The sequence below is a fragment of the Gavialis gangeticus genome, unplaced genomic scaffold, assembly GCF_001723915.1.
Source record: "Gavialis gangeticus isolate Ggan-Ray unplaced genomic scaffold, GavGan_comp1, whole genome shotgun sequence".
In the NCBI taxonomy this organism is placed as follows: Eukaryota; Metazoa; Chordata; order Crocodylia; family Gavialidae; genus Gavialis; species Gavialis gangeticus.
In genome coordinates this window covers 37163568-37183040 of record NW_017729022.1, presented here as the reverse complement: position 1 = coordinate 37183040, position 19473 = coordinate 37163568, and the positions used below count along the sequence as shown (strand labels likewise).

The following is a 19473-nucleotide window of genomic DNA, read 5'->3' as shown; positions in this document are numbered from 1 at the left end:
TCACTCTTATGCAATCAGTGTGGTGGAAGCCCACAGTCAAATGCTTTGTGCTGTGCATTGTGGGAGTGACGTGTACCAAAACAGTCTTGTGTGTAGATCCGTGCTCCTTGCTCATTTTCTGTGGCACATTTCCTTAGTTGCCATCCCCATTATAGCCACACTCACCACCACCCTGTGCTTGTGTGTACTGCCTGCTGTTGGTGAGTAACAAAGTTGTCTTATAGAAGTAGTAGAAATTAGAGCTGTGTGAAGCTTTGGTCCCCAGTTTGATTCAGTGGAGACTGGCCTGATTCGGTGACCAAATCTCTGAATCCGACTGAATCAGACCATTTAATCTCTCCAAATTAAATTGAAACCCTCTGAATCAATTTGGAGAGATTTGGAAAGATTTGATGATTCGGACATAGGCACAGCTTTAAATGCTTCTTCTGCATACCTCCAGGTACCAGGTGGCTTATGAATGCTAAGATGCTAGGGTGGATGGAACATCCCATAGGAGCGTGGGGGGGGGGGGTCCCCCAGCGCTCTCGGCAGCAGACCTGGAAGTAGACCAGAAGCACTTTCAGTACACTTCTGGGTCCGCCAGGGAGCACACAGGGAGCCCCCCTGCACCCTCCAGGCTTGGCATCTGGTGCCTCCTGGGGGGGCACCTGGGGTCCCCCTGCAGCTGATTGCAGAGCTAGGGAGGCACGGGGGGCATCCACCAGGATGCTCCATCTGTCCCACCATCTCAGCATTCATGAGCTGTGCCTGGTACTTCAAGGTATGTAGAAAAAACTATATAAAGCTGTGTCTATGGCCAAATCACTGATTCTCTGAATCAGAATCAAGTCTTCAGATTTGGATTCAGCCAAATTGAATTGGGGACAGTGATCCAAACCAACAAATCAAATTATGGTCCCCGATTTGGGCAGAATTGAATACAGCACGTTTCGCACACGCCTAGTAGAAATGGGACTAGGGGTCAGTACAGTCGAGGTCTTGGAACGTATCCCTATTTGTTACATTGTAAAATGAGTTTCCTTTATGCGAATCTGAGTTATGCACCCTTTTCCAAAAATGCATGTATAGCATAAAGTGAGGGAAACCTGTAATGTATGCTTTTGAGCCTAAATTTTGATATGACTGCCTAATTATCATGTTTCCGTTTCCACTAAGTATACTAAAAGAACATCTTTCTATTTGGCCTCTGGCAGATGTTACAACTAAGATGCGATTAACCTGTAAATCATGCCATAAATAATAATTCTGCCACATGTGAGGATTTAATGGGAAAAAATGTGAAATTAACCACAAAAAATATTCCACGAAAGATGCGTAACGTTTTTTGTGGCTGGTTTCCATCACATCTTATATTGAACATTTGGCAGGGTAACCAGAGCTGGCTGAAAACTCCAGTGTGGTCCGGGGGCTGGGAGCAAGAATCAGCTCAGCTCAGTTGGCTGTCTGCCCCAGCCCCAGCCCCAGGACCACACTGGAGTCCTGAACTGGCCCCAGCAAGTTCCTCCTAAAGTTCAACAAAGCTGCAGGCACTTGACTTTCAACTGGCTCCTGGGCTCCTCCTGTACTGGCAAGTAGTGATGGTGCCATTGGGATCTGATCCCTGCTCCCGAAATCACATTTCCTACTATGCATGTGTGGCACAGAAGAAGGCATGACTGTTGGGATCAGATCCCATCACGCCATTAGGTGAGAAAGTACCAGGGGCCTTTAGAAAGATTAGGTTGTGGGGATGCAAGAGACATCTTGGACTACTCTATGTGGGATTTACTCATGAGCCTAAGTGTTATTCCAACTTTCACTGGCTGTTAATTTTCTCAAAAGGGTAGGAACCACAACTACAGACTATGACAACAGATGGGTATGCCTTCCTTATCTGTTAGGCCTCCAGAGACCCCCAGAAGACTCCCACGTGTGTTGAGGCAAATCTCCAGGGCTGGATATGGCCAAGTCTATGGTCCAGTTCTGATAACAGTACACTGCAAAGCAGCAAAGCACAAGACGACCTAGTTCTTTACTTGAGAGGGATATACTCAAAGGGATTTTGATAATCCTAGAATTGTGAAGATTCTACCCATCCAGAAGAGACACTGATATGTTCTTCCTACAAAGACTAAAGGTTCAAATATCCTTGATACCACTCCATATGATGTGGGTTACCTATCTCATCTCTTTGTGAGAAACTGGAGCCATTTATCAAAGGTAGACCATGAAAATGGCCTAAAATCAATTACCCAAACAAAAAAAGGAAAACAATGTATTCAGAAAAACCACATTAGGACAAAATTGCAAAGGTTGGGATTAAAAGAACATAAAGAGATGAATGGCATGAAACCTTAGCACTGGGATGTTCAAGGCTCATTTTTTTAAAAGAGAAATGAAAGAAAAAATTGTAATTTTCCCTTACTCTTTCAATTTTTATTTCCCTGACGGTCCAGTCCCTTTGATTATCTTCCATTAGTTTAGTAATCACTATATCTCCAAACACAGTTACAGGTTTATTGTCTTCTGGCCAGTATTGATGACATCTTATCTGCAGTGAGATGATACTTCTTATTAACAATTATCATATATAATCTTCATAGAAACATCATACATTATTTCCTGTTAATTCATGAATTAGCAGTTTATATGACAGTAACTTACCCGTCCTTTTTCAAAACACTGTGTAAGCATAACAAGTGTTTTTGCTCTAGTCTCCCACACCATTCTCCAGAAATCACCCACTGTTCCTGGCAATGGTCCTTGAGTAGCAATAAATTCATTTGGACATAAGTAGCCCTAAGATGAGAAGAGTTAATGAATTCCTATAAACAGAAAGTGTGTGCATGACTCATAATTATCCCTGTAGCTACACTGCCTGAGGCTCTGACCTTTTCAGTGCACACTAAAAAGAAATAGGTGTGGGCAGTCACTGCATAGGAGTCTTCCAATGAAAATGTAAGTGTCAGGGATCCTGGAGAAATCTCCAGATCCTCTGAGGACCCTTCTGAATATTTTTCTTTTCTATGAAAAGAAGTAAAATTGAACTTCATTTTATACTGAATTTTAACACAAAATTAAACCACAACAGCAGTTTTTGAAGCAGAAAGACTGAAGTGCACATGCCACCTGGCTGTACTACTAAGACAGCTTATGTTTGCATGTATATAAACTGTAACACACAAAAATTATGCTGCAGAGCTGACAGTCCATCACACAGTTCTGGTGATTACACAAAACAATCTGTGTGGTGGTTTATAGCATCTTCAAAACTCCTCAATGGAATTATAGCCCTATAATTCACAGCTGCCTGTTATTTATTCGATATATAATATACATAACAGGTGGCAGGGGGAAACTATGTTAATCCTCCCTAGTTCAAGAGTGAATGAGCAACTACAATTCAGGGATGCAAAGCTCTGGATTACTTCTTTCCTTTTTCCCCTTGTAGGTGAACCAGGACAAGTAAAAGCAGCATCTAATTCCAGTTTCTTATATAGTACATGCAGTATCTGCTCTATCAAAGTGAATATAAAGGACAAAGTTATAGCACTTTGATGAATCTCAGAGACCTTGAGGGAGCTTCTTTAGAAAATGTACTAGGAATGGAAGATTTGAGAGGAAAGCTTAGGCTGAGGTTTGTCTTTTATTTCTATTTTTTGAATGATCAGTAATGCCAACCTCCTGGGAGGGATTATGATATGTATAGATATTTGAAGCAGGGTAGAGTGGCACACAGACACACCGCTACAGATGGGGTAGAAAAAGAGACCTTGTCTTCCCCATTAACAGAGGACATAAGATCCAGCCCCTGTCATGCCCTCTCAGCACCCACCAACATTGGTTTAGGGTTGTTAGAAGATACATCCTTGACTGTCATGACTGATCTATCATCCATGAATTTATCTAACCCCTTTCTTGAATACGGCTATATCTTTCTCTACAACTTCCTGTGGCAATGAGTTCCACAGGGTAAATATATACTGCATAAAAAGAATTTCCCTATTCACTTTGTCCACTCACTTCATGATTTTATAGACTTCAGTCACACCCCACCTCATGTTTTTCCTTTTCAAACTGATGAATCCCATACCTTTTTCAGTAACCTTCTTTGTTTATATTTAAATGCAAATACATTATTCAATTATATTAAAATTACTTGTCATAGAAAAGCAACACATCTATTGTTTAGTCAAGTGGAACACTTACATTTTTTCCTCCTCGTAATTTGTATGAAAACCTCACCAAAAATATTCTAGCCATTCTTAAGTAAATATTCAATTCAATTTATTTTTAAATGGCATCTTTTGTGTATAATAACTCTAAACTACAAAATATTTCTTGACTCCACAATTAAAAGCAATGGGAGTTTCATAATCAACATTAGTGGAAACCAGATTAGATAAATTAATAAGTATTATTCCATGATAAAAACGCACAAATTAAATTATAAATGAATCACCTTCAATGTCCCCCCTAACAACCACCCAAATCAATAGAATAGAAGTGGCAGCATGGATAACAGCTGCAGGAAGTAAAAGAAAAATGAGAACTGTTCTTATAAAATATACAACTTTTCTTTTAAAATCACTTTTGTAAATACAAAGCTGAAAAAAAGCAACAGACTTCCAACTTACAGAGACATAGCTGGCATTGATGTAATCAGATCCCGGTATACCAGCATCAGCCATCAGCTTCACTCTGTTGTTATTATCTATAGTAGAAACAAAGTCCATTTAATAATAATGGTTTGTTTGTGGGATGTATAAGATGTTGATGTAAATAAAAACTGTTACATGCATAAGAAGCTGCTGTTATGCTGAGAATTCAAGATCAATGTTAATGCTAGATGTGTTTATGTATTACATCTGCCCTGCTACTATAATACAGGTATTATGCCTCACAGGAACTATTTAACCATCCTATTTTACTGGATAGTCATTCTTCCCCATCCTTCTTCTATTGGATTGCAATACATTTACTCACACATTATTTTTAATTAGTGTCCAAGACCCCAACGCTGGAATCTAACATGCGCAGGCAGATCTCTCATGACTGTTTGTAGCCAAGGGCACACTGTTAATGAGGTGCTACACAAGCATGGGGGCCTTCATGTGGATCAGACTGTACAACTGGGAGACTAAATTATTATTGGTTTGGTTGGTTATAATTTCAGTTAGTGAGCCAAATCCTGTTTTTTACTGCACTTTAACTTCATGCAAATGATTACTACATGGAAGTTTGCACAAGTTGGGTCTGAGGACCAAATCCAAAGAGGCAGTTAGATGCCTAACTCCTATTTAGGCACTTAAATTCCAGTTTAAATCAACTGGAGCTCTGGTTTGAGGTAAAAACTGAGTAAGGACTTCAGAATTTGACCCACTCTGAGTATACTAAAGTGATGAAGCTTAGGAAGGATGCCATGCACGAATAAGATTTGAAACTAGTAAACACTGAACTCCATAGCCCAAATCCCAATTTTTTTTCTGAGAACGAATAGAAGAGAAAGATTTGTAAATCTTTAGGCTTATACAATGCCCATCTGATGGTATGTGACTGGGTGTCACAAATATTAGTTTTTAGCTATTATAAATTAGCATTCAGAATATGTGTTGAACCAGGCAGCAGCTAATAGGAGCAGCTGTTCTGAAAAGTTAATAGCACAGAAGGTAGCTATATTAACAGAAGAATGCTATGCCCCCCATCTCACATCACAGTTAATGCTTAAAATAATAATGGTACTTCTTGTCTTATTAACTGAAAGATGAAGCAGTGTTGAATACAGAAAGATAGAGTCCTGTCTCTTGTGATAAAATCTAGCCTTGGCTTACAAGTTATCATACATTACTCTGGTCTTCTGTGGAACTCTTGCAGCATGTTTGCAAGTATTTGTAGGAAAGCGTCATCAAGGTCATAGGGAAATTGAATACACAAACATGTGGATTTTACACTTTTTTAAAACTTGCTTTTCACTAAGGAGAAAAGTCCAGGGAGAATGTTAAAGAGTTTGTTACTTGGGTTAAATTACAAAGCTAGGAAACTATTCAGGCTACAATTTCTTGCACCTGCATGTTAAAGCTTGAGACCAAGTTGAAAGCCATTTGCAAATAACCCTACTTAAAAAAAACCCATGAACAAAGACAGATTATGTGATAGCAAACTGTAATACAACATGGACTTTAGTATATTAACCTTTCACATCACATTATAGAGACACCAAATGAAAATTAAGATAGCTTTCAAATATATACTGGACTTCTAAAAGTTAGCAAGCAAAAGGGAGAAACTGATTAGCAAACACACATACATGGCTTTATGTTTGGAAAGCGATTCTTAGACCTGTTCCAGGGCAGATCAGCATCAGTAGAAGCAAGGTCTTCAAGAAACTTGGGAAGTTCCTGTAAGATAGTATTTATTTAGAAAGTCTTGAAGCTTTCTTTGCAGTCAGCATTATAAATAGATAAAAAAAAGCAACATCCCCCTGTATGGTTACTTCAGTAAGAGGAAGGACTTCTCAGTTCTATTATATGTTGCATTTCTAAGAACAGCTGGAAACATTACAGAAGTATTTCACCTCACCGTCAATCCTAGTTACATGAATGCTGTCAGATGCAGAGCTGCAGAAAACACTGCCAAGTTGAACAATTTAAGCTTACATGATCTTTCACCTTTAAAAGTCTGGATAAAGTCAGACTATCACCTCTTGTGTTTTTTTCTGTCTTTTTCATGAAGCCATATAATGTGGTAACAATGTCCTAGTGGCTCAGCTCCACTTGTGAGTAATGCCTTTTTGTAACTCCTGTTGCTTGGGAGGACTCCTGCCACAGCTTGAGAACTGGTGAGCATTTAATCAAACAGAGACAACTGGCAATTAGTTATTGCTCACTGACCTATTACTGAGGGGAATGGGAAGAGTTATTTTTGGTTCAGTGGCAAATGAACAACAGCGTCATAACTGTTCATTAGTTCTACTATTCAAAGGCAGAGATTAATGAACCATTCATAGTGAAAAACTTTTTTGCTGAAAATATTTTTTTATATATGTCTAAGTATCTATGTGCTTGTGTGTACATTCTCCTAAGACTAAGAAACACTGAAGATGAGAACACATTAATAAGTCTACCATGCATCACAATTAACCTTTCTATTGTGATCCAGTGCCAATTCTTGTCACGTGCATGCTTGCATTTGAGACAGTGTTGTCCTTTATGAACATTCTTCTGAAAAGAAGTTCATACATGAAATGTTAATAAAAAGCCGATAAGCAGAGGGCATGGGTACTGTAAAACAGTAAAGCTGTTTTTACTCAAACAATTTTTCATTAATATTTGAGGTATTCAACCAACCCTACTTGATAGCTTCAGTTAAAAATGACAGACGCATTCATTGTACTTCATTGTTTATGTTGTTAATATTGGTATTAAAAGGAAGACTTGCCATAATGAAACAAACTAAGCATCCATCTATTCCACTATTGTATTTCCAGCAATGATTATTACTTGATGCTCGGCAGAAAGTTCAAAACAACTACAGTGTATCATGTTGTGCAAAACAATCCCATGGAAAATTTTTACTTCCAGCTGATGAAAAGCCTACAGCCCAAAGCAAGAGGACTGGAGGGCCTTTATAATTCTATACCTGATAATATACCTGCAAGTGCTACTCACATAGAAAGGAAGGATGGTTTTATAGTTAAGGAACAAGGCTTGCAGTCAAGAAACCTGTACTATATTCCTAGTTGTGACACACAGGGGCTGTGAGCCACCTGGGGAAGAGATCTGCGAAGGGCAGTCAGGTGCTTATTTCCTATTGAAAGTCAATGAGAGTTAGGTGACTATCTTCCAGTTTGCCCTTGAAAATGTCTCCCTTAATCTCTATAAGCTTTTCCTAGAGGGTGAAAACTCCATATTTTATCCACCTCCTCCCAAAGGAGCAGCTAAATAATCACCATCTGACTTCAAAAGTCACTATGTTGACTTTTAATCTAGATAGCTGATCAGCTCCCCATGTGAGTTGGCTGATTGTCCTGTGCCAGGAACACAGCCTGCCCTTTTGTACTGGTTGGCCTAGGAGGACAACCTATCCAGTAGGAATTATTTCCATTCAGGCTTCTGGAAACTAAAGGTCAAGGAAATATATACAATGAAAAACCCAAAGCATATAAAAATTCTGGCTAAGAGTTTAATTAGTGATTTGGCTAATGTAGGTCTGTTTCACATATTTGGTCAAATTTAAAATCATGCTGATAATACCATTACTTAATAGAAAATTCTCTTATTTTAGGTGGTGAGTTATACAAATGCTGTAATCTTGAATCTTGTAATTACTATACGTAAAAAGAAATATTTGAAATTTTCCATTGATAAACCTTAATATGTGAAAATATTACTGCTAGTAAAACTTTTCATCTGGCCAGTCATTTGTAATATAATTATAATCCCTCCTCTTTTAGTGAAATAACACTTCTACTCTTGAAAAAAGTTTTCCCTGCTTTACTGCTCAGAAGAATTTTATGGTGCTTTTATTATTAAATCCAGACCAATATTGCCTAAAGAGCATAACCAAAAAGCTGTAGGAAATGCCATTAATCTTTTCACACTTTTATTGTTTTGCCCTGAGAGACTGAAATATTATAATGCAGCAGTAGAAAAGACAATTGTTTGATTCTTCATTTTTGTAAATCCAGACAATAAGTAATTCATGACAAATCTATAAATCCAAAATAATAAAGTTGCCAGAGGTTGACAAGTTATTTTTGTTATGGTAAATAATCATATACATTAAAAGTGATCGTGATAAGTTTCTGAAATAACCAAAGGAGCAGATAATGTTGAACAAGTCATTTAAATATGATAGCTATAAAAATGAAGTTAGTTAAGAAAAAGTGACAAGCTTATTTTAGGTTTTAAAGCATTTCTGAAACTGTATATTTGTTATATAAATGCCATGCGGGTTTTGAAAGCTAATCACTTTTCAACAGGAGTTGGAGGACTTGCAAAATTACTGGCCCCAAAGCTTATGGTCACACTAGTAGGTGATATTCCAGTCCTACTGAGGGTATTCACAAGATCAAGGTAAGTAGGAGTCTAGATGTCCCATTACTTGTAAATAAATGGAAGTGTATGGTTCTGTTCTTCCTTTCATTGAATATAATGGCAAAACTCCCACTGACTTCAGTAAACATCAGCTATACATTTCAGAATATGATCTTCCTTCAAGTGATTACATATACCTAAATTAAACTTATCTGATCACGTCATTCACTTCTAATACATGTCATACCCTGATCTCTGAATAAAGATCTGATAAATAACATTTTCCAAAATTGAACAATACCATGTAAAACATTCAAAATAAGGAAAGTCATATTCTCAGTTAATCAACTTGAGTATCACTATTAAAAAAACCCTTTAATATAAAAAACCTTTAATATTACTAGGGAGAATGATGTTAGTGCAGGAAAGGTCTAGAGAAGATCACCTTTTGCTGACACACTAGGTGAATAATTTTGATCAGGTTGCAGTGAAGAGTGCACAATCCCAATCAGTGTAATGTTACTTTCTAAACAATCAACTTGGTAATTGGGTATTGATTATCAAGGCCAGAATCCTTCATGGCCTTGCATGCTTAAAATGAACATGAAATGTGACACATGAAACAACTAGAGGTCTTGTGATGTTATGACAACTGCTAGCAACATACCAAAAATTCTTCCTGAAACTTTAGGTTGTTGTTTGTGCAAAGCTCTTCAACATGTTGTAGGAAGGATTTCTTGTTTATTGGCCTAGAAGTAATGACAAAGGAGTTAGAAAACTCTGAGGGTTCCCCACCCCCCCATACAGCCACTGTTTTTACCAAAATAAACAGTTATCCATTTTAATAATTGATATTTGCAGACACAAAATTAAAATATGTGGCTTAGTTATTTGATTTTATTAGATCAATGCAAAATCAGAGCATCTTCTCCTCCTGGTCAAATTGTTAGCTTTAATAAGTAGGACTTTTAAGGGAAGTTAGCATTCCAGTGCAATGTTTTGATATTAATGTAAGTTTGTAAAGTTATAATTGTACTCTAAAGTACATAATATCTCTTTGTTGCCCAGAAAACATTTCATACATTGCAAGGTTTTAGACATATAAAATATTGCAGTGACCTCATTCTCATAATGACATGGTTTTTAAACCCCAAGGAGTTTAAATATCCCTGTATTACTTCCCAAGCTAAAACACAGACATGCAGGCTTCACCCCAGAGAGAGAGAAAGCATTTCTCCAGTTACCATGCAATTAGTCATGCTTTTATGATTTATACGCAGCTTGGAGTTTTTTTCTAATAAACATACAAGAAGGAACCACACATTAAGACTCAACAAGTCATTGAATCAATAGGGAACAGTACAAAAATATTTAATCAACTTACTTGATGGATTTTCTATAACTAAGTAACCTGCAATAGAGATTATGTTAAATCTGTGAGCCAAATGATATAATGTATTCTAATAAGGCTGTAGATGCAAAATTTAAATAACTCAAGATCAGAGATAAATGTATTTGCCCATTCGATTCAAATAATATTATATTGGAGATATTAGTAACTGGTAATAATTGGTAATTATCACATTGAGCTTTTGGTTTGTGTATTTATAAATACAGTAAATGCAGTTTTAGACTATTTTTCCCATCTAATCATTTGACCACTGTTCTGTGCCTGAAATGGCACAGGAAATCCACAGTTGGAGCACACTACTTAAACTTATATTGGGCATTCAGATGTTTTGAACTGAGCATGAGGTATAGAATGAAAAGTGCTCATGACATCCTTATATGTCCCAGCTTGAGTTGTGTGGCTGGGAATACAAGTGGTAAAGGGCATCTGCCACTCAAGCTGTGCAGCAGCTCTAGAGAAGTTCAGGAAGGAAACTTAGTACAAATACTCCTTTGCAGTCCTTTGTTGTCCAAATATGTTTTTTAATCTTTGAGGCTGGTAAATCTCTAGAGGCTAAGAGGCAGATTCTAATTATCTCAGCAGGTACTTAAATGGGACTTACACATGAGTTAGCCATGTGTTTATACATGTGGTCTTGGATTGTGTGTGTGGGGAGGTGCTTTAATTAGAGCAGCTCCAAGAGCTCTTGGAGCTGCTCTAATTAAAGCACCCAGAGCATCTGGTGTATCAGCATCCCCACACTTCAAAATGGTGGCAGGGGCACTTTATCTAAAGCTTGTGTAGACACTGCCCTGACTGGCTGAGGCACAGGGGTGCTTCAGTGCATGGGGTGCCAGCTGGCTAGCCTCACACTAAAGCACCCTCATGCCCCAGACAGCACTGTATTTACTTGTATACTTGTATTTATAAGTATTATCCTGTTACAGACTAAATTAGTTTACTCCAGCCTAATAGGGGCGCACACTTAGATGCAAGATGTTTACTGCAGAGCTAATTAGTCTACTGTGCAGTAAATGTCTCATGTAGTCACACCCACTTACAGCACTCAAGTCAGCTCAAAATTGGTGGCAACCTCCCTTTTGCCCACTAGCCTCAGAGTTAAGGCACTTATCCAAGAAATGGGAGACCAACTTCCTTTGTGGCCTAGAGATTAGGCTCTTTGCACTCAGAGTTATTTTTGTTTCATAACCAATGATTATATAATGTAAAATATATAAACAGTGCTAGGAACAGGGCCCAGAATGCAAAGCTTGCCATCTAGAAGAATGTCCTAGCCCTAGTCACTAGGTTACAGAAGCAATCTCTTGCTTGTTCCCAGAACTGTTTATGCATTATACATTACACAGCCATTGGTTGCATAACAGAAATGATGCTAACACAGGGACCCGAATCCAGGACTCTCCTTTCCCTAGGAAAATGTACTAACTAATATAATACAGAGCTAGGATTCCTCTTGCTCTTTCCAGCACCATGACTACTGTATTCCAGCCCAATAACCTTCAACAGTGTGTCTGTAAAATGTTTTCATCTAAACTGTTGTATAGTCTGATGTTTAAGGTACTCTCTTGGGAACTGGGAGAGCCAATCCCAAATCTCCTCAAGCTGAGGAAGGCCTAAAACCCAGATCTTCCACATCCTGAGCAAGTGTTCAAACCACTAAGCTCTAGGGCAAACACAAAGAGGAATCTAAATTGTCTGACTTCAAGAACTGTTAAGAGTAGGAAAACCTACAAAAACTCTTCCAAAGAGAGACATGGCATCATGAAATCTCTCCATTGATTCTGCAGAGACTTCGGGTACCAGTGTGGGTCATTTTGAAAGTAAGAGGAGGCATTCAAAAGTGTGGTAGAGTAACACTCATGTCAAAGTACATGTTGAGACAATGTGACTGTGGCCCTACGTGTCCAAAGCAGAAATTGTCAAAACTGGTGCTTCTATTTGTAAGTCTGTATTTTGGGCACCTAAATAAGTACCTAAATTGAACAAAAATATCCAAAAATTCAGCAGTTTTGAAAATCAAATCACATATTTAGGTTCCTAATGCCCTGCTCGTGCAAGGGGTTTAATTGTAGACAGGTTCATGAGCATCACCAGAGTTTCTAGTCACCTTTAAGCAGTGCATCAAGCACAGTGCATTAGGAATCCATTTCAGGCCCTCAGTTTGCAGGGCTTGCCTAAAAACATCTACCAAAGGAATTGAAACAACAGATTTTAAATGATAATTTACTCCTGCAAAACTCACACTTTACCATTTCTCTCTCATACACATTCTTTAAAATAGGAGAAATTAATTCAAGTGTATATGAATATACATTTTTACTGCTAGCATACTTTTAGTAGCATAAGCAATCATTTGGCTTTCTTTAAAAATCTCATCAATAATTTAGTTTTAAAAACCTATGCTTTACAATTTTTAGAAAAGTAAACAAAGTTATAATATAGCAATAACTGCAGAGCCATAACTTATTACTTTCACTACTCTACCAAATGTAATGTCAAGCCTATTGAAGATGCATTAGTGACATATATTTTGTCATGGTAATATTCTTAAAACAATGTAAATTTTATAGTATAAATAAATTACAGGAAATCCATATGCAAAATAAGTCTTTTGAAGGACTTGACCCTGTTTCATTAAAGCCAATGGAGGTTTTTAAATTGAAATTTTAATAGGAGCAGGATCAAACCATCAAGACACCAAAAGGGCACTGCAAATCCAGAAAAGGAAGAAAAAGAGAATATGGAAGGATTAAGTATTTGCAACATAAGTCATTATCAGAGATCCCCTGCAGAGTCCATTTTTAAGTTTAACTAGCACTGATTATGTTGCTGGTCTTATTTACATATGTGACCAGGCATGCATTTCTTGGCAGATACAACTAACTTTTACTGCCTTTGGCAGCATTACAGAGCCAAATTTTCTCAAGGAGAAACTATTGAATAAGTATGCCACCTCTGCGTACAAAAGTGCTTGCCTATGAACATCAAGTTTACCATTCTGCAATTTTTCATAATAAAATTCTTAGTAATCTTTGCAAAGACATTTTCTGTTTAATCTTCTTTTAAAATCTGAATTCCTCTAGCTTCCCCTTAGAGCAAAAGAAATATCCTAATCAACATTCTTGTAATTTCTGGAATAGTATCGGTATCTGAAGGCTTGTGATTCTAGCCACATTACTCCCTTATTTCCTGTTGGCTGTAGAAATGGGTGTGCCATAACTAAACAACTCTGATGGTGTGCAAGAATGGAGAGACCATTGAGTTTTTGGTTCAGCTTCCTGGAACTGCTAGCAAGTAATGATTATAATTGTTATTTGGGAACATAAATTTTATACACCCACACACATGTATGTATGTATATAACACCCACACACACGGGGGGGGTGCACGTGTGTGTGTGAGCATGAGCAAGATGGCTCTTGTTATTTTGGCCATGTGCTCACCACATGGCAAGCTGGGGCCTGTATTTGGGTGAAATATGTAAAACCCTCTGGCCTCATTGGCCACAGGAAGCAGATCTTCCAAGCAGATGAGTAAGAGAGAGGCTGGGCTGTGGCACTCCCTAATTGGACAAGGCTTTGGTGATGTCACACCAGCCTTATATAAGAACAATTCAACTAAGATTTTGAGCTTCCTCCTGGGACTGCTGAGAGCTGCATAGCTGGTCTGGGAGCCAGAAAAACCTGCTCCCCACCCTTCACTGGAGAGGCAAGCAAAAGCTATGGGATAGGAAAACCTCAAGTATAGGGAAAGAAAGCATGTCTGGGAGTTTGAGACTCCTATTTCTTCCCTCTTTCCCTCTTTTTTCTTAAGTGGGTTAATGCCACTGCGGGTATTAATCCCTGGAGCAAACTGCCCAGGAATGAGTCCTGGCAGTTATTGGCCCTGCATTGGGGAATTGTATGGTCTCAGCACAGTGGTATAGCTGAGACGGGGTCTGCAGGCTACAGCCACAGGCCAGGGTCCTTTTTGCTGTTTCACAGCTATTGCATTTCAGCCTAGCTCTAAACCACAGCCATATGTTTGGCTGGCAGATTTGGGCCAGGGGGAAGCCTGGCATGGTTGGAGCCAGGGTGAGACCTGGCACTACTTTTTATTTATCCATGCCTCAGTGCAGTATAGGCCTGATCAGCTTTTGCTGCCCAGTTCAGGCCCAGCGAGATAGGCCTGAGCCTCCTTTTGTCCTTTTTGTAGTTTATGTCCTAAACTGAGAGGTGTTGTTAGGTGTTAAATATAGTTCAGGCCTGAGCCAAGATAGGCCCGACCTTTCCTCCAAGCTCTTTCTGCCCAGCAGAGCTGGGATGGGGACTAGGAATTCTGGGATGCAATATATTGAGAAAAGCCGCAGTTAAACCCTCAAAGCCACCGCGTGGAAGTAGAGGTCGGTGCTGTACCACTTCTCCAGGAGCAAGGGAGTCCCTTGCAGTACAGAAGGATTCACGCTCTCGAGCAGTTCCCCGTGGCACAGTGAACCCAGGGAGGAGCGGAGGACTCTCCTGTGTGGGTCCCCTCTCCAGCCCATTGCTGAAGTAAAGGGGTAAAGTATAGGTATAGGGATGCAGGCCTTTGGAACTACCCACTGGGGAGCCCCAAGTCCTAGACAGCCTGGGTATGGGTGAAGCCTCCCCAAGAGGGTACCACCTATAGACTTTACTCTGTAGTTAGTAGTGTTTTAAATTGCATTTGGTGTTTTTCTTTGTTTTCTGTAATAAATCTGTTTTCTGCGTTTATACGGCTTGTGAAGAGGGGTTTTTTTGTTTGTGGTACACCCTAGTAATTCATTTAGGGTTTCCCAGATGGTCTGGGTGGGAAGGAAAAATATAGTCAGTACCCCAAAACTGAACCTGGCCCTTGACGCTGCCGACCAGTGCCTGGAAGAAGGGTTACATATATATGTATGGGAAACACTAAATGAAACAGCTGAGCTTCCAGAACATTTCATGTAGCCTCTCAGTGGTGAAGGAAGAACAGAGGCAAGAACCACCAACAACATAATTTGAGAACCTCAGCAGGCCAGTCGGGCACTCAACAAGATGGAGCCTAAACTAAACTTTTATCCCTAGTTCAGGTCTTTTCTAGTTTATATTTGTGCTGCAGAGAAAATTATTTTCTGTTTTCAGTGCTTGTCTTTTATCACTTTTCACAAGCAGAATTTTTGCTTGTAGTCGGGTTGGTCTAAGGACATAGGCAAGCAAGGTTCTTGGGTATATGTGATATCTTTTATTAGACCAACTGAGTAGTTGGAAAAAAATTCTTTGCAAGCTTTTGGGTGCAATCACCCTTCTTCAGGCCATTGGCGATGTGAAGGGGGTGTACACAGGTGCCCATGCACACCCTGAGCATGGCAGTGTACCCCCTTGCGTAAACATTGCTGGCCGCACCTGCAAGCAGTTGCTGCTTGCCACCAACTCCCCTTGCTGCTGCCAGCATCTGCAGGCGGTCCACAATCACTGCTGGCCACCACCAATGCTGCTGGCAGCATCTGCGGGTGGTCACCAACCACCAGTTGGTGCCCACCATCACCCTATCCCCCCTGCCGCCAACAGCACCACAGCTGCCTGCAAGAGCTTCCCACTTGCTGCTGCCACACTCCTGCCGCTAGCAGCATCACTGTTGCCTGCGGGAGCTTGCTGTAACCCCCAGCCTCCAGCGGCATGTAGCATTCATGCTTCAGGCATAGGGAGTCTCTGCTTTACTGAGGTATAGGGGTGGAGAGGGTGCTGTCTTCTGAAAGCAGACTCCCTATGCCTGAAGAAGGGTGCTGGTGCCCAAAAGCTTGTAAAGAACTTTTCCCCAACTACTCAGTTGGTCTAAGAAAAGATATCACATCTATCCAAAGAACCTTGCCTTCAACAAGCAGAAAACATTTTTTAAGAATCTAAGCACATAAAGTTTGATACCTAAACACATATACACAATGACCTGACTTTCAGAGTAGTTGAGCTTTCACTCTCCCTTTATAGCAAGTGTGAGCAGGGGCAGATCCAGGATTTCCCAAAGGGGGGTGCAGAAACAGCAACCCACACTGCGTGGGTGGCTGTACCCCCTGCTCCCAGCCTCCTTTGCCCCACCAATACATGCAGATTATAGCTTCTGGGGAGTTTTAAACTCTCCTCCCACCACCATGCCACTGCTTGCCCTTGTTGCGTTCTCAATGGTTGGGGGGCAGAGAAGTTCCAGCCAGGCTGAGCAGTGGCTGGTCTCAGCTGGGGAGGGAACAACAGCAACATGATGACTGGAGGGCTTCTGAAGAGTTCCTCCCACCCTGCCTGGTCACAGTGCAGGGAAGGGGAACCCTGTCCATCCCTGCTGCCCTTGAACTCATCCCTAGCTGTGCAGCAGACAGGATTGGCTCTGTTACTTCTCTGCTCTCAGGACAATGGGAAGGGCATGAGGAAGGAAAGGATGGATGGGGATGGGGAGGGAGCATTTCTTTGAGCAGGACAGGGAAGGGAGAGAATATTTTCACCTGCTTTAGAAACTTTAAAAAGTCCCCAGACCCTCCCATGGTGCAGTCCACTCCAAAAGAGAGGTGTAGCTGCACCCTCTGGATCCACTCCCTAGTATGAGTAGCAGGTCTGACCATCTTTATTTAGATTTCTTTGTGTGGATTAAGTTATCTAACTTGAAGCACCTACCATTTTCAGATGTTGGCCTAACTGTAAAAGGAGGTTCATATGGATGACAACCATATTCATCCAAAGTAGCTCTGTTCTGTTTTGCAGAGGACAGGTCTACCTGGCTGCAGCCCTCAGCTTATTTTTTCCATTATTTGTAAAGTGCAACTTTGTGGCAAAATGCAAGAATTTTATCTTCTTATAGCATGTGCGCATGCACACGTTTGTGTGTGTGCGTGTGTGTGTGTGCGTGCGTGTGTGTGTGCGCGTGCGCTATAAGAAGATAAAATTCTTGCATCTTGTCAGAATTGCTATTAAAAAAAAATAAACATGCAGTAAGTTTGTCAAGAGCATGGCTTTGATCACTTATCAGTCTTTTGCTTGAAACATCAGGATTCAAACAGCATCATACTGTGGAAAGTACAATTTAGAATCAAACTTAAAGAAGGCACATTCTTCCTTTGCAACAAGACAAATTCCATTTATTCTGCATTCTACTTCCTTTTTTGTGTTTCTAAGGAATACTTGATTGCTTTAAATCTGATTTTCTTTTTAAACAGTGTATTGTTTCATGTGTGGAATTTTTAAAGCATATCAAACATCTGAATCCCACTCAGATTACTTCTGATAGACCCAGAAAAGAGCCATTTATTTGTGTTGGCAATAGTAACTGAAGACTTTATTGTCACACAGACTCAGCTTTCTCTCTGGATCAGTCAGTAGAATTCTACGGGGAATTAAAACTTTGTCGAAATGAAAAACTATAGAAATGAATATGTCCACTAAAGGCTTAAACACCCATTTCCATTATTCCCAGAAAGTGTTAGTTAATTGCAAGCTACAAAGGGCTTAACCCTCTATGAGGATTTACTGGTGATGGAGAAAAATATGTGGCTTTTCCCTTTCCATTGCAGAGGGCCAGATGTTATCTTGGTCCTTGCACTCTTGGTATGGAGAACTCATGGAGCCTGCAACTGACAGTTGTGCTAGAAACTGTGTAGGGAGAATGAAAGCTTGAGGCAATAACAAGGCCTCCTTCCTTTCAAGTCCATCCACAGAAGAGCTGGGCTGGTATAGGGAAAGGGTGTGTGCTTTCAATATCCTTATTGAAAACAGCAGGAATGGCTCTTGCATTCATGTTCTTGTTACTTCAGGAGACATATCTGCTGTACTTACTGCAAGTTTCTAGTACAACTTTCTAGTACAATGGCACAACACATCTATGAGCTGCTGCCGTTGCAAAGCCTTTCTTTTCTCCTGCACACATCAGTGCAGAACAGGGGCTTAATCGTAAGTTATTTCTTTCAGTCCAAATGATCTGAGCTAATTCCAACCAGATGCTGTGTGTAGCAAATTTGTGCAGAGCCTTTTTTTCTGTGCTGCACGCATGTAGGGCAGAATCCTATTTCACTTTATGTGCCCAGACAGCAGTTTTCCAGAAGTCCAAGTGCCACTTTTGGCACTCTGCAATCCTACTCTCCCGGCTGTGTAGACAGATAAAGAGTTCACATGGTTACTGAGCAAGCATACTAGGCTGCACACTGATCTGGGCAGCTATGCAACTCTATGCATGCAGCTGTGGCCAAGCATAAGTCACAAAATTCTACTCAGGAAATACCCAAGACTTTTCTGATTTCCCAGCATAGTGCTCTAACCACCAGACTTGTGTCCACACTGCACAGGGAGCAGGATCCAAAAATGGCATTTGCATGGCTGGAAAATTGGTATTTGAGCACTTAAAGTGAAATAAGATTCTGTCTACATGTATGTGACACAGAAAAAAGACCCTGCCAGCTCACCTGTCCAGCTTGCTTGGCAGCCGACTATCAGAAGAGGCACTGTTGATTAGAGTGTCTTTAGAATATGTCATGTTCAACATAGCACTTAGCACTTCCAGTGGGAATGTCAGCCAATCTCACAGTTGTGCTGATCATATTCCTCTCCTATACATGGCTTGAATGCAGAGTGGAAAAGTACATCATCTATTTTGTGTTTACTTTTGGAAAAATGAAATATTGGCTGAAGTAGACAATCCCTACACCAACATTGGGAAAAATGTTGGGAGGTCAGATTCTTTGTTCCAGCACAACCATGGGGAAAACAATATGGAACCCTGGTAGTTTTGACGTACCTTTGTATTTCCTTTATTTTTTACCTTGCTTCAAGATGGTTCTAATTTATACTCTGATTTAGCTCCTTTTGGATCCTCCTGCAGCCGAAAGTAGCTGGAGCACTGTACTCTCAGGCGTTTTCTCTCCCTGTACCACCATATTCCTGTCACATTTCATTGAGGAACTGCAAGGGTCAGGAGCTTCTCCACCAACCCCTTGGCATCTAGGAATTTCCTTATGAAGGTCATTTCCTCGTGGCATATTCTCACCAGGTTTATAGCTACCTTTCAGCACAGTCACATATCCAGACAACAGAA

The 19473-nt window shown here is 40.1% G+C and overlaps 1 protein-coding gene across 6 annotated transcripts in view; it reads right to left on the bottom strand.

Annotated features, from left to right (window-relative positions):
* Positions 1-19473, bottom strand: part of PTPRQ (protein tyrosine phosphatase, receptor type Q) — a 245877-nt gene that overhangs the window by 15197 nt on the left and 211207 nt on the right. For 3 of the 6 annotated variants that reach the window (XM_019514789.1, XM_019514792.1, XM_019514791.1), the window contains 6 exons: positions 10402-10428; positions 9685-9766; positions 6290-6380; positions 4620-4696; positions 2647-2781; positions 2408-2533 (listed from right to left, as the gene is read on the bottom strand). In XM_019514789.1, the coding sequence (XP_019370334.1) occupies positions 2408-2533; positions 2647-2781; positions 4620-4696; positions 6290-6380; positions 9685-9766; positions 10402-10428 (538 nt within the window). Of the gene's footprint in view, positions 1-2407; positions 2534-2646; positions 2782-4619; positions 4697-6289; positions 6381-7946; positions 8101-9684; positions 9767-10401; positions 10429-19473 lie in introns of those variants that run through there. The other 3 variants (XM_019514790.1, XM_019514793.1, XM_019514795.1) reach the window with 2 other exon arrangements.